At 44.6% G+C, this 15713-nt stretch overlaps 1 protein-coding gene and 1 long non-coding RNA gene across 2 annotated transcripts in view; one reads left to right on the top strand and one right to left on the bottom strand.

Annotated features, from left to right (window-relative positions):
* The window catches only part of PSEN2 (presenilin 2), a 20400-nt gene extending 17254 nt beyond the window's left edge, over positions 1–3146 (top strand). The window contains exon 11 of the mRNA XM_080408808.1: positions 645–3146. Within this exon, the coding sequence (XP_080264934.1) occupies positions 645–800 (156 nt within the window). The 3' untranslated portion in view covers positions 801–3146. The remainder of the gene's footprint in view (positions 1–644) is intronic.
* Positions 1–15624, bottom strand: part of LOC308072239 — a 16898-nt gene extending 1274 nt beyond the window's left edge. The window contains exons 1-3 of the long non-coding RNA XR_013931599.1: positions 15430–15624; positions 14818–14900; positions 5108–5168 (exon numbers count right to left, since the gene is read on the bottom strand). This is a non-coding gene — a long non-coding RNA (uncharacterized lncRNA). The remainder of the gene's footprint in view (positions 1–5107; positions 5169–14817; positions 14901–15429) is intronic.
* Positions 15625–15713: the final 89 nt, after the last annotated feature.

The following is a 15713-nucleotide window of genomic DNA, read 5'->3' on the forward strand; positions in this document are numbered from 1 at the left end:
TACCTAAATGCACTTAGCCATACTGCCTACCCAAAATATACAAAAGCTTTTGCACATGCTCCAAAAAAACCAGATCTTGGCCTGCTATCCAGATAAAACCAGAATTCACCTATCCTAGTAAGCAATCCAATCGAAAGAACAATAGTGGATGTTATGTTTTGGTTTGGTTTTGCTTTTTTTACTGCGAGAGACTTTGAAAACTGGGAATGTGTCAGAAGTACATGCCACTGAGTCCTCCAGTGAAACTCCTTACCTGTGCAGTTCACCAGGATTTAAGTGCTTTTATCTGCTGGATCAGGACTTCATACATAATGGCATAGAACAAAATGTAAAATAATTTGTAAATGAATTAACCTCTCGAGGTCAGCTGTATGTCAGCATTAGTTGTTTACCTCGCTGTCTCAGTAGAGCTGTGCTCAAGATTGCTGAAGAAAATACCTGGCCAAGTTGTGTGAAAGATGAAGCTGTGGGCAAATGTACCTCGCTTTTAGGTGTACTGAGCCACTGGTAGCTCAGGCAGGCTTCAATTGCTATACAGCTTATATATATATATATATATTATTTGTATATTGGGTTGTTGATGACAGATGTGTTTCTGGGCTTCTTGCTACATCTTGTGTTTTTTATTCTCTTCTCTCTGGCAGGGTTTATGCTTAACTCTTTTATTACTGGCTGTTTTTAAGAAAGCTTTGCCTGCTCTTCCCATCTCCATCACCTTTGGCTTGGTCTTTTACTTCTCGACGGACAACCTTGTGCGACCATTCATGGACACCCTGGCCTTCCACCAGCTGTATATTTAGAAGAAGCGGGAGTTAGAGGATTCTTTTTAAAGCTTTGCTGTGAAGTATGGTACACTGTTTGGAATAAGTCATAAAGTTTTACACTTAGTGCCATAAATTTGTAAGGAAAACACTAACTCTGTGACATGATGTGTACTAAAAATCTAATAGTTGCATACTGAACGGAGATTTTTCACAGGACTTTTGGACTCCAGTGAAAAGCCTGGCTCATTGCTGATGTCAGAGCATTACTTTGTTATCTGATGTGCACATTGGGTGTTGTGAGCACAGAAACCTGTATGTAGCATGGGATACTGGAGAGGTAAAGGCTGTCTGTGATCTGTGCTTCCAGAAGCTAAGGTGTTTTAACCCTGGATTGCAGTCAAGTTTAACAGTACTCGAGAATTTCCAATACTTCACGCTTTTGAAGTGTTGTGCAAACCTGCGGTGTGAGTAAGTTCTACTTGTAATTAGAAGAGCATAGCAGTTAGCATGCGCAGAACAGAGCAGTGCATTACACCTGGTCATGAGCGTTAGAGAAATGAGGCTGAACTTCATAAGCTGGCCTCTGTGCACGCAAATTCTGTTGAAATTGCCCCAAATGCCTATTTATTCTGACCTTAGACATGGTGAGCCATGATGGATCTAGACAGGATGTCAGTGGTAGGATGTTTAAACATCAGGCTTCTGGTTCTGAGCACATCCACCACTGTCGCGAACAGCTGATGAAGGCAGGGCTGCCTGGTCCAGTGCATCAGATACTCTGCATGGGAAAACAGATACTTTTTCCTGTCTCCTCCCAGCACTTTATCTTTTTGGAAATTTTTTCTGGGTCCATACTACAATCCTCAAATTACCAAACGGTGGAAATTTCTGCACAGCTCCAGTAAATCAGACCTGTAACTTCTTGTGTGTATTTCTGGTCTCATTTCTGTGCATTGTTGTAACTGCTCTAAAGGAGGATTTATCTTCCCTTTATGAAGAGGTCCTCTTAGAATGACTGAGACTCGGTTTACCTGGGTTTTGGTACTGTTTAAAGATTATTTTTTTATTACAAATTTTAAAATAGCTATTTACTGTCAAAGGGACTCTTTTGGAAATACCCTGTCATAGTTTGTATCAAAATAGGGGAGTGCAAAGTTTAATCTGCTGTTACATTACTCTACATGTGGCATCGTTAATGCTAGGAATATTTACACACCCTCAAGTGAGTTCATTTAAAAAACCCAAAAACCCCCACAGTGCTTGTTGCCAGTAAAAAATACAGGTCTGACTGAACCTTACTGTTTTATCCACCTTTTAAAATAATTCTATTTCTACTCTGAGAGACAGTTTTTTAGAAATAGCCAAGTTCTGTGATTTTTTTTTTTTCTTTTTACTTGAGTGTCTGTTACACAAACAAGCTGTTTTCTTTGACAGCTGATCAATGTCAGTGTTTTACAATGTAACATTATACAAGGTTTTGTGAATAATGCAATGTCATTGAGAGGCGCAGAATTTCATCTCTGAAAACACTCTCTAGATAAGGCTTTGAACTATGCATTTTTAAGGTACTGCTTTTTCCAATAGACCTGTTCATGCTAATCTACTTTGGTATTTAACAAGGACGTCACACAGGTGATTCAAACAAATTTTTAAAAAGCACATAAGGCTTTTTGAGTTGTGTGTGTTTCAGTTTGGACAAGTAAGTAATTCTTGCTCTTTGTTTAGTTATCTGTCGTCATTTCTTACATTTGCAATGTTTGGACTTAACAGTTGCGGACAATTATTACTAAAAGGTATTTCCTTTGGAAACATAAGTCACTAGAGCTCTGTCTGCTGACTTTTTTTAGGGTTTATATGGGATTTTTTTTTTTAATTAAAACAGTTATGGGGCCAAATCAGAATACAATCACTTGCAAACATGATTTTACTTTTCACATTGCATGGTGCAGAAAGGATGTGAAATATTTATATGTACTGGAAGAAAAATCCTGCTTGACTTAACAGGGTTGTAGCATATTGTTAGAAACAATTTATTTCTATGAAAGCAGAGTTGCAAATTGAAAGAAACTGGCAGGTACCATCAAATACTGAAGGATCACTGCTGCAGCTGGTGGTTTTCTGCAGATTTGTGCTTGCCAAAGATTGGCCTTCCACTGAGCGATTCCACATAATTTAGAAAAATCATAATTTAAAAGGTAACTGAGCAACAGATTCTGTCAGTGCAACAAAATGTATTGTCCTGATGAGTGATAGGTGTATATCATGTATGTACTGGAGTGGTTTTAATTGTGTAGAAGTTCATATGTATTTACTACAAATATATATATTTGCTGTATGTGTTTATATGTGTATATACACATATACACACAAGTTTTAAAATGATATTGAGTGATTTCTCATCTCATTGGACATTCTTACCTGTGCATAAAACCAGGTTTTGTTCATGGTGTTAACTTGGGCCATGGTGCACCATGATGTGAAAAGGGAGAGGGCAGGATTCATTATACTCCCTAGTTGGCTACTACATGAGATACTGACTCGGTGACCTGCCAACGTGAATGAGCAAAGCATTTGTCTGATTGCTGTGTTGATTCACTGATTTCAACTTGCTGCACGTTCTGCTGAAATGCAGTCTCTTTCACCCTGAAGAAATCCTAATACTCCCACTGATGCGCATCCCTGAAAAAGCACAGCTGTCAGGTAGGCTGCGGTGACACCCATCTTGATGCAGGTGTCACTCAACACCCTGAAGTCCTAAAGGAGATGCCATGTATTGGCATTTTCCTGTGTGATACTGGTCATACCCACTCCTCTCCAGTCCAAAATGACTGTCTCATGGCATTGCCTCAAATGTGGCTTGGGCACACACCAATCTCTAATGTGTAAGACTGAAGCTAAGTCCATGAACAAAAATGTAGTGCTAAGCCTGCCTAATATAATGCAAATGCAAACTTTTCACTGGTGGGAGATATGCAGCCTCCTTGCAACATTTAGTGCCTTTGATAGAAGCATGTGCAATTCAACCAGTTTGGTGGCGTCACCTTCTAACCATGTAGTTGCTGCTTGTCCTTATTGCTGTGTTTTCTCTTGCCACTTTGTTACTGCTTTTGGTTTTGATTGTTTTGGGGTTGTTTTGTTTAAAGTGTCAACTGTGCATCAGACTGCAGATGTATTCTGCCTGCAGAGAGTGCACAAGAAGCAGCACATTCATAAAGTACAAGAAATGGGACACTCCTTGCAGAACCATGCAGTGCTTCCAGAGCAGCTCTCATTGGATACTCAAGATCTCATTCATAAAACCTGACTTCTGGCTCTTAAGGGAAGTTGCTCAAAAAGGAATCCATCCGTGCTAGAAACATAGTCTCCTTCTGGCTCACAGAGAGAAAAGGACATGTTTGCAATATGAGGTGTCTCAGCAAGAGCTTTATAAAAATTGCTGAAGCTGGGCCAAACGAGGGTTAGTAGATACAGCAAGATCACAGCACACGTCTACCATAGCCAGGAAAAGGAGCAGTGGTCTGTTTTCCCACAGCTTCTTTGCAGCAGTTGCTAGTGAAGTCTCCTCCATGGGGAAATTGGATGACATTAGATGGACCATCGCTCTTTGAGTAAATGGCACGGGACTTTAATGAAAAATAGCTTAAGGTCCACTGTCCTTATAAAACAAAGTATTTGGAGGTCTCCCTGTTACTCCCAAACCAGTAAATATCTCTGCTTTGTTCTTGCCTTCCTAGGTACTTCCAGTTAATCACACAGTGTGATTGCCTTCCTCTTCCTTGTAACTCGAACTGTGTTTTGCTTTAAATGGAATCACTGTTATTTTTCTTCATTGTTTCCTTCAGTCCCTGGTCTTCCCGTTTCTGCATCAGCGATGCTCCCCGGGAGCCACGGGAGGGCAGTAAGCCTATACGGAGAAGTCCCAGCCACGCTAAAGTACTCTGCTGGGAGCCCCTTGTTTTTCAGTGAGGCTGAAGGCCCTGGAGTTTCCCTCATGGCAGGGAGAAAGCAGGCACCCCTCACCCCAGCATGGCTGCAGTTTTGCCACAGCATAGGAGAGGCTTTGAGTGAAAGTGAACCTCATGCTGTACCAGGATCCATTTAAAAACATCTGGTTTCAATGTGATGCCACGTTCAGCACTGCAGCTCTGGGTGAGGTGCTGTTAAGTTGCACATTCCATCTTGTTTGGGTCCCCTCCTGTTGTGTTTTTTTTTTTTTTTTTAAAGCATTCAGCCCTAGTTTCAGTCCTAAAAATCCCATGCATAAGTCAGGGGCTCCTCCAGCCATCGCTAAATTAGGTTTTCTTCTGAGCATCTTCAAGAGGGAAACAAATAATTATACTTACTGCTTTGTCATTCCTCCTCTGACTTGCAGTCTCCTGTTCTGTCCCAGCAGGTCTTGCTAATCTAGGGGGAAGAAAAGAGCACGCTGCTGTCATTCCAGTTTTCAGCACTGGGGAATCTAAGGTCAAGCTAGATTGAGTCATTTGTGCTCTTAGAGGACAGGGACTATCTAGTTTTCTTGAACTCGGTTGTTTTATAAGAAAGCAGCCTGGACAGATGTGGTACCTTTGCCAGAGCTTCTACCATATTATTTATATGCTCCCTAACACGCTGTTGCATCCCTCATCGAATTTATCCTTGCTTCCCCTGCCCCCAGTAAGGTAGAGTGATGTGTGCTGTTGCCGTTCTACAAATGGGAAACAGAACAAGATTAAGAGAGTAAATGCTGGGTTTAAGTTGGTTACGTAAGAAAGATCTGCCCACATCAGATCAGGGCATCAAACATGATCACACAAGTCACTATAATTTCTTCTTCCCTTTGCTGCAGGTTTGCTATCACCCATCTTTTCCCACTCTCAATTCAAGACATTTACCCTGAGCACTCAAGGAGTTAAGTGAATATGAACTGTTGTCTTCTCCTTCGTGCAACAAATGTTTGACAGGTGCTCAAGAACACAATTTGGGAGGTGTCAATGCTCGGCTCTATTTGTGGCTTAGTATTAGAAAGATATAAATAAACAGAGACTTTGAAGTGGAACTAGCTAAGTTCCTTGATAAAGAAAACTGAGACAGGTATGGGGCCAAGTAGTTGGAATGGAAGTTTTCCAAAACTGGGAAGTGTTCGAGTCCTATCAAATGCAGCCTGAGCTAAGTCATGGCTCCCAAGGCCAACTCAGGATTAGGTCTGCACAGAAATAAATGCTGTGAAGCCTGGTACTCCTGAACTGCCTTGCAGGGCCTGAAGAATCAGAAGGGGGCAGAGCAGGAAAAGCTTCAGTCCTATTTCCCCCTATATCACTGGTTTCTATGACTTCAGGGGGACCTTGCTCACCCCGGTATAAAATGTGAGTAACTCCACAGCTAACTTGCATTTAAGCAGACTAGGAACAGTGTAAACAGTAAAAGCAAGCGTGGAAAACTGATCCAACCTTTTAACTTATGCCATGCCTTCCTCAATCTTTACAAAGCTAAATATAAACAATTACAATTCTCCCTGACTTGGCAGAGCTGCATCTATTTAAGAAAGAATCTGAGCCTTCCTTCAAAACTGGTGTAAGACAAGCAAGATCCCTGGAGCTGAAGGTAGGTATTCAGGATTATTTTTGACATTACCTATTCACCGCTTTGATGTACCAACAGATAGTAGCAATAAAATGCCAGTAGCATTTACAGAGTTATTCCAACAGGAGTGTCTTACCCTTTCATAATGCTGGAAAAGACATGTCCACTCTGTAAGCCCCTATCAAATACAGCCTTTTGTGATATTCTGGGAAGTTCAAATTCGAGCTATTTTTGTTCTCTTAATATTGTGCTAATAGTTAGTCTTCCCGAGTGTTTTCTGCAGGTTTCAAGAGGCATGAAAACAGACTTTCTTCTCTAGTAAGGAAAAAAATATCTGATTTCTGACCCTATGTGATTTGGGTGGACAAGCTAAGAACTGAAATGGCAAACACACTGAACAATTGCGGACAACTCATCATGCAGCCATTTCACACTCCAGGTTGTGCTGAAAACTAATGGGGAATAGAAATCCAGCAGATGTCTTCGGCTATAGAGGCTCTGAGCTGTGGCTGGTCAGCCTAGGGAAGAATACAAGGCCAGAAAAAAACAAAACACACTTGAGGCATGGGTTAGGCTTAGAAAAGAGGAGGGAGGTGCTGGCTTCTCTAACCAGGCATGTTCAGTGCAGCTATAGCTTGAAAGACTTAAACAGGATGGGAAAATGTAGGCTAGCAGGGGACATGAGGCAATACCAAAGCCACTTAGCATGCAAAGGGTTAGGTCACCTTCCTTGTTACTGTTGTGTGTGTGTGTGTGCATGCTTTTTAGTGCTGTCATGAAATAGGAGTGCTGCAGCAGAGAACAGTGAGAAGGTCTGTCTTCCAGGAAAGGAACCACGTTTCCTATGGTTTGAATGTAGGCCACCAGTTAAACTGAAGTGACAGTTCGTTGAAGTCTGTGGAGTGGATGGCACAGGATGTAGTCACTGTCCAGGCTTCATCATTAGATCCTGTATCTAGTGGGACTGCTGAAGAAAAGGGGCATCTTTGTGCTCCCACCTTAGGCCCCTCCAGGCCAGAAATCTTCTCAGAAGCATCTGGGAGTTGATGGGAGAGTGAACCTGCACTGCTGGTTCTTGGCACCGCTGTGCCTGAAGGCAAGCTCTTTTCCCTGTGCACAGCTACAGAGCGTGTCGAAATTACTCTGCTGCACATCTACTGAGGCTTTGCAAGCACTTATTTAGGCATCGGCCTTCAAGAGCACGACAGAGCAGAACAATGCCATTAGCCCTGTTTTATAGATAGGAGTTGAATAATTTGCTCAGGGTCAAATGAAGAGCTTAATCTGGATGTCTGGCCCATCTCTTGATCAGTCATTCCTTCCAGAGGCTTGTATTAACAGCTGGCGTCTCCCTCTTAGCTGCACTCAGATACGTGTCAGTCAGGATGTTCTGCCACCAGTCAATGTTTCTCTTCAGGTATGTGGATACAGATAGAGTTACTAGAGGACAGATTACGTGGTCCTTTGGAACTGACCTCAAGAACTGGATTAACAGCCACAGCAAAGCAGAAAATGGGTCAGTCAGCATCCAAAGGTAGCAACAATTCTGCTTTCTCCCTAGACTGACTGCTGGAAGTAAATAGTTGGGACTAGCTGTGTATCATCGTCAGGCAAGCGGATGGATCAGTTTGTCCATTTGCCACACAGGGACTCAGAAAAAACCCTGCAGCTTTCCTGGTCTCCTTCCCACACCTTGCTGTCCTTTGGAACAGCGAGGGAAGATGCCAGGAAGCCAGAACAAGGACTGGCTCTTAAGGCAGTGAAAGAAAACATGGTGTCTTGGGGATGGTTCCAGGCTGGGGCAAGGTGGCTCGCTGCTCTCCAGCTATGTGAGACATGGCAATGCTGTGCCAAAATCTGGGAGCAATGGCTGAATTTGGCAGCACACTTCACCATTAGCCAGCAGAGCAACCTGTGATGACTGGTGTTAATTCTTAGTTCCAGTAAAGTGTTCAGAAATAGCCTTATTTCTCTGGCTCCAGCCCGCCTTCCCATTTAAGACAACTCTGCACAAACTGTTCCGGATAGCCCTTCTGTCCTTTGCAAAAGGCTTTTTAGAGTGGCTAAATGCAAAGGACTTGCTTCTGTTTGCCTAGCTTCAAAATTAATTTGCCATGTTTACTCAGGGGGTGAATGGCTTTGCTAGTTATCTGTAAAGTGAATCCTGGCTGGAAGCTACAAAGAACTGAGCCTTTCTACTATGCCTGTGCAGGATTGATTGAGGTACATGTAATCAATCAGGTGGCAAGACAGGAGGACAAAGCACTCACCAAACTATGCAAGCAAATGCAATTTACAATGAGCAGAAACAACTGATCTGTCTAGCCCAGAGATAAGGAAGCATTACAGACAGAATAACGTTTAACCAAGTCTCACTGATCTGGGGAGAAACAGAAATACTGTGTTCTTGAGGTACACAGCTGCTGATCAGACAGACTGCTGCAACTTCAGACTCTTCAACTCCTATCATCCAAAATGACTTTGCTCGATACCCATAAAAATCACTGTTGTGCAACAGAATTTGAACAGATGAGCATGATATTGTGAATGTTTTACTACGTTATTTGCTAAGGTGGCAGGGGCAAGGTGCCTGTCCTTGCCTTACACTGTCCTACACAGAAGCCAAAGACAAGGACTGGTATCACTTTCTTCCATTTAGTGCTTCTATCTGCAGCCTCTCCACCTGGCACTATCCTTCTATCAATGTACTCCACCCCCATGGGCTTGTCTCCAATTTTCTAAAGTGCTTGGTACCCACTTGGGACCCATGTGGCAAAGTCTGGAGAGAGCAGTGGGTGGCATGAGTGACAGCCAAACATGGCGTGGTGGCATATGCGTGGCGTGCTGCACAACTTTTGTTGGCAATCATCTGTCAGTGATGAACACATTTGTAGCCTGGGCTTGCTGTGGCTTGTTACCACCTCATCTAGAGAGCAACACCTAGTTTTGCTTTCTTTCATAATCTAAAGAGAAAAAAATCTGTGTACTTACATGTAAACTTCCAGTTCATGAGAATGCATTTGTAATGCTTCTTTTCCCCCGGCTGGAGAGAAAATCATGTCATCCAGCCCACTGAGCATGTGTATGTGGAGGGCAGGAGCAAACCCAGGTGAAAGACAAGGAGGCTGTGATCTGCCTCACATCACTGAGAGGAGAAATCCAGGTGAATACCATCTAAAACGCCTGAAGAGTAGATTTGCTACCTTTTCTCCAAATAATTATTAGAGAGAACCCCAGCACTGGTGGGCCTGCACCCACCTCCTATTAGAGTTCAGTCCTGTACGGTCGATGCCCTCGAGCTATATAGCACAAGCCACAAACACCCTGGGCCACAGCCACTGCAGTCTGTTCTGGATAAATAATAGCAGGAGACAAGAAATGCTAGAGTCTTCAGCTTTGCTACCAATGCTGTCCTCCCAGGTCTCTTGCTCTCTTCCTCGGAGACCCACAGAGATAACAGATCACCTCTGTGGTTCGACACCCTTCACCCTTCCTCCTCCAAAGCAGCCCCTCTCTTGGTGACACAGTATGGGCAAGTGGTGTGAGCAGGGGCACGGAGAGGCACCTGTCAAGGAAACTTTCTCAGCGAGGCAAAACACAGGGGGCAAAGGGAAGGTTTTTGTGTTTTCTCCCCACTCTTCTTCTTCAATTAGGACACAAGGCAGCCCTTCAGCGTTCCTCTCCCCTCCACAGAACCCAACAGCAACCTCTGCCCACCTCCTTGCAGCCAGGGGGCTCGGGGCCCTCCAGCAGCCCCACGGGCACTCCCTGCCCTCTCCAGCTGTGTGGAGGAAAGTTGCTTCCCGAGAGGCCCAGAAGGAAAACTGGGGTGGAAATTGTGAAATACCTGTCCTGTTCCCTGCACTGTGCCTTCCTCTTGGACAGAAAACATGAATCTCGAGAACTGCCACACTGTCTCCTTCTGACAGCACTAAATCATCTTAAAAATAAAGTGCTCACTGACTAGCTGAAATGGAGCCTTGTCTCTGTCTCTTTGCAGTGAGGGGAGAGAGAAAGGAAGGACAAGTGCAAAGAATGCCAGAGTGCTTTGGGATGAAAATACACAGTTCAGGAATCAGAGCAGTCCTAAGCATTACAAAAATAGCTCATCATTTGGATCCTATGATGATACTGGATGTGCATCTACCACTGACTGAGTCAGAGAGATCTCATTTCTTTACAAGGCTGTTGCTCTCATTCTTGGCCATAAAGCCATGTAAATAACATATGGTACAAAGAGCGTCACTGAAACCTGTCAAGGTTTTGAAATACCTACAAGTTAGCTACTAAAACCAAGCCACCTGTCCAATGACTTCTACTTGAGCTGTTCCAGTACATCATCCCTATATTATTATAATATGCTGATGGAACACCATAAATATACATAGTCAGATAAGACATTCCTCCTGCCCGAAAGAAATTTCCCTGTAAAGAAGGTGACTGAACACAAGACAAACCCCCTCAAGAGGTAGCTTATCTGATCCTCAGCAGTCACTTGGAGAAGGAAGAGTGAGGGAAACATTTCCAGAGCAGCTTTTGCTTTGTGGTTAGCTGTGTGAATGCAGGAGAAGGATGGTGACGTATATTTTATTGTGGTTGGAGAAACAGCTTGAGCCTGTCCTATGCAAGAGGATTTTTGAGTGTTCTCTGAATAGCCTGAATACTTGTCAACCTAATCACAATACCAATAGCTGCTTAATTGAGACTCCATTAACTCTTTTTCTGCAGGTTAATTGTTTGCCTACTAATTTCCTGTTGCAATGGAGCCCTTCTTACTGCAGAACCCAAAGATCATTCCAGGCTCTGGTTTTCTAACTTTTTTTGTTTGTAGAAGTTTAGTCACTCTGGCCCGTTCCTCTCCATGTTCCTCTCTGGGAATGTGGCCCACTTTGTACAAGGCTTTAAAGAAGCCAGCTTTCACCAGGTTCTTCAAAGCAGTCAGCATCAGAACTGGCAAAGCTTTTCTTGGGTGTTCCTTGGCACCCTGTAAGTGGTGAGCTGCTAGGTAGTAAGCAAACAGACTCCTCTCAGGAAACAGCAAACAGGAGGAAGGAAAGCAACCCCACCCAAAGGCTGATCACAACCTTGCTGGAAGTCACAGTCAAAGAGCCCTGGACTCACTCTTCCCAGTGCCATTCTTGCTGCTTCTACCCCAGACCCACAGCAGAGCTGTTTATGCATCTCATGAAATTGCATCATTAAGCCCTTCGTTATATAAGTATCAACAGGCAATACAAGGTGAAGAGATGATGGCATGGCTAAAGCATCTGCTGTGGAGTCAGGACTTCCAGCTGCTACATCAAGCTCTCCCACTGACCTTGGCTAAGGTACTAGCCTCTCTCTGACTTGTAGTATCAGGATATTTGCAGAATTAAATACTTTTCAACAAATCATTTTAATAGCAGTAGACAGAGGGGCTCTGGGGAAGTGTGAGTCATTATTAGTCATAATTTAAATTTATTATAATTTCCATTACATTTATATATTACATATATTATGAGGATAGATATATCATTATGGCATTTATATTGAAATTCACATTATAATAAAAATTATCAACTTTATTTGATTTAATAGAAGACTGATTTATATGATCCTCATAGGTGTAAAATTCTTGCTAGAAATGTTCATTTTTCTGGATAAGGCAGCAAGTATGTTGAAATTTGACTGAATAAAACACTACTGAACAAGATGCAAGAAATAAATCACAGTTGTGCCAAAGATGTGTTGTGACTGGTTCCTTAATAATGTTCACTTCTTACAGGTAATCAAGAGACTCCTCAAAATCTGGCAACTTGCTTTCTTGCAGGACTGCTCTGGCTTGCTCTGTAAATTCAGATCTGCATTGCACAGATCTGCAAAAGCATGCAGGCATGTAGCACAAAAATTATATGACATCTAGACACAGGTAAAAAACCTTTAACCTGCAACAACCTCATTCTGCTGTCACATCATACTGGAGGCGCTAAGGCATCAATGGATGCCAATGTTTAGGTTTTTACATAGAGGTTTCTTCTCTACCCTGCTTGGAAGGACTTTATCTGGCAAGAGTTTGCACAGCACATTTAGCAGATTGCTCCTACACAAACTCTGATGGTTGATTCATGGCATGGATGAAGCAGGTGTCACTGCTGTTTTACCTACAATCCTTTGGTGGAGGGCACAAAACCAGAAAGGGGCAGCCTGGGCTGATCCCCACAGGATTCACGTCCATGTCTCCTGCCTCTGAACTAGGCATGGTTTGCACAGGGCCAGACTCTAAATTTGGAAGTCTGGGATTTGGAAGGGAGGGATGAGTGCTCCATTCTCATTTCCTCTTGCTGAGCTTTCCCATTGTGTAGAGCATAATAATAAATAGTAATAAGAAGAACACAAATAATGCTGGAGAGAGGAGAAAGCAAGAGCATGCATAATGATTAGGGTCCCAATGTGAAGGCGGAGTGCTGTGAGTGCCCTAAGTCTTCACTAGCAGAGAGGGAACCTGAATTTGGACCTCCCAAAGCCCATGGGAACTGCTAACTGTGAGGCTGTTACATAAACCATCAATACCCTTTCCAAAGGAAAAGATGACTCCCTGGTATATTTTTGAAGTACAGCACTTTACCCTTTCTTTTTCTCCCAGGGTTCAGGGCTGTAAATCTCATAATTGGTAGCACTAAACCAAGCCCAAATACTGATAGTATTTTTTCTCTTACCATTTTTCTCTGGTTTTACAGAGAGGTCTTGCATGGCTTTTGCCATCGAACAATTCTGCCAGTGCTTTAGATACACAATGTTTGACTTTTTATTTAGGATTGTGGACACAGTTAGGCAACCATCCCCACAAAAGCTAGCCTCTGGATTCTGGACTGTGAGTTCTGGGTGTCCTGCCCCTATTCCCCTCAAGAACTAAGCAGTAACAATAAAGGACATAAAGTATCTGCTCGCAGCAGCTTCAGTCCAGCTTTCAGTCCTACCTCTTTACACCCCAACCTGGGTGGGGAAAAAAGACGCTTCTCTCTTTTTTTAGTAGAAAGAACTAGCCTTGCACTCAAGTTCATGGGGTCTTTTAAGGCTGCAGAAAGCCTGACAACAGGAGGCGTGATGCAAATTGAACAGCAGCGGCAGAAATATCCAATGGTTTACCACATGGGAATAAAGGGAACCAGCCAGGCCTGTCTCTGCTAGATGGGGAGAGCTTTATCCTGTGCTTGTTCTGCCTACATCTCAAACTATGACGGTGTGCTCATGCAGAAACCCATGCAGCTCTCCGTGCTCAGCACAGTGAGTAAGACAGTATTTCACAATTAACGCCGAGCTGACGCCAGCAGAGTGATGTTACACAGAAACTTAGAACTGAAATCCAAATTCATTATGGAAGTAGATAAAAGGGTGTCCTTAGAAAAGACATCCAAAACGTATCTCTGCCCAGATGAGGGTAAAGGTGATCTTTCCTTTAGATAAAATAGCATGGAATTAACCACAAATAGCACAGTTAATTCGTATGCATTTCTGGAGGTGTCAGTATTGAAATAAAGAAAAACAGGCATTTTTTGGACAAAACTTGCTGAGGCTGTTATCTTACTGCAGCCAGGTTTTTGCATCATCTAACACATCCAGTCTCCATCCCATTCTCAGACATGGAAGTGTCATGTTTGGCCTTTCCATTTCAGATACCTGGTGTCTATGCACAGCCTGTGCATAAAGCAATTAAGCCAATAACGTGTCTTCCCCAAGGAATTGTTTTTTTAACCTTTCAGGTTTAAATCTAGCCTTTCTAGTACTGACTGAGGCTTGTTTCCAATTGGATAATGTCTGGCTGAGGAGTTTTGCTAAATTTATTTGTAGCTGACTGTTCAGTGCCTAGCAGAGACCTCCTTACGTCTTACCTGGGGAGCTAAGTGGGGCTTGGGTGGGAAGCATATCTTTTTACTTTTTAAGAAAAGACATGAAGGAATATATGTCATATTTGAACAGTATTTTGTGTGTTCATAAATACCAGCCAAATAATCTTAGGTATGAGCAGCTGGAGATAAGGGATATAATTATCCCTCTCTACAGAGGGGGGCAAGTCTGGCACTAGCAGGTTGGCAGGAATATTCACCAAAGGGTTGTGTTAAACCCCTGTACACACTTACAGCAGACCATTCATCCAGTTTCCCTCTTCACAGATCCACTGCACCCGCAGCTCCTACTAACTTTGATATAGGTCCTTCGGTGTGGATTTATGAGCTTAATTCAAGCTACCAGTTAGCTGAAAAGGCTGGCCGAAGCAAGCGATTGAGAATGCTGAAGTTAAAGCTCGGGGCTGTTTGTTGGTCACTGCTCTAAGTTACACTTCAGCTAGAGGGGAATTACAAGTCCTGTTTATTTTAACAAGAAATGAACAATTTAATCTCCAAACCTCATCTAAATATACTTCTGCACTAATGCAGCCGTGTGGTAAATGCACCATAAAGAATGTATTGTTATTTTTCAGACAGGAAAGTTGCTGACAGGGACAGACGCTTACCCGAACATCCAGAAAAGCACAGAGCTAGCTGTTACTGTTGGCCGCTTACAACATCCATGAGACACCACATCGCTGGAATCAACCTGTAGGAAACAACACGTTGTTTTTATTTCCAACGCGTGTGTGAGCATGCAATGGAGCATGCCATTTCCAGCACAGGTGTGAGCGGTACCGATGGGCGATGTTAAGCCCATGCTTTGAAAAACCACACTGGCACCCACGTACAAAAGCTTCTCGGACACGGAGCTCCACAACGTGGAGCTGCTCCCCATGGCTGAGCGGTCGCCGGGGGCCTGCTCGGGACAGGGCACGGAGGCGGCACAGGGCCGTCCCCTGAGGGCTGCCCGGGCAGGGGCACCCCGCTCCGCCCTGGGCCCTCCTGAGGCGCGGTGCTGCGGGCGCTGCCGGCCCCCGGCCTTTCCCGCCGAGGCACCGGCCGGGCCAGGCACCGACGGCCCCCACCCGCCAGAGCAGCCCCTCACAGCACGGAGGGAGCCAGGCCGCCGCTAACAGGAGGCGGCGGGGAGAGGGCTGCCGCCCACCCCCTACCCACGCGATGGCGGCGGCACCCCCGCTCCGCGCACAGCCCAGCCCCCCCCGCAGCACACGCACCTCACGCCTCGCCCCACCGCCCCCCCGCCCAGCGGCTGCCGCCGCCGCACGGATCTCACGGGCCTCACGTCCTCCTGCTGCAGCCGCCGCGCGCGCCGGCCCGGCCACTCCCCGACCCCCATTGGCCGGCGTTCGGCTCGAGCCCTCCTGCCATTGGCGGGGGCGCGGGGTGCATGGGCTCGACACGCTCCTCGGCGGCGGTTCCGCCGCGGTGCGGGGCGGAGCCTGGCCGGGGCGCCAATGGGAGCGCGGCGGGGGCGGGGCGCGAGGCAGGGCCTCGGCCG

This window comes from Falco punctatus, assembly GCF_963210335.1.
Source record: "Falco punctatus genome assembly, chromosome: 12".
Lineage (NCBI taxonomy): Eukaryota > Metazoa > Chordata > Aves > Falconiformes > Falconidae > Falco > Falco punctatus.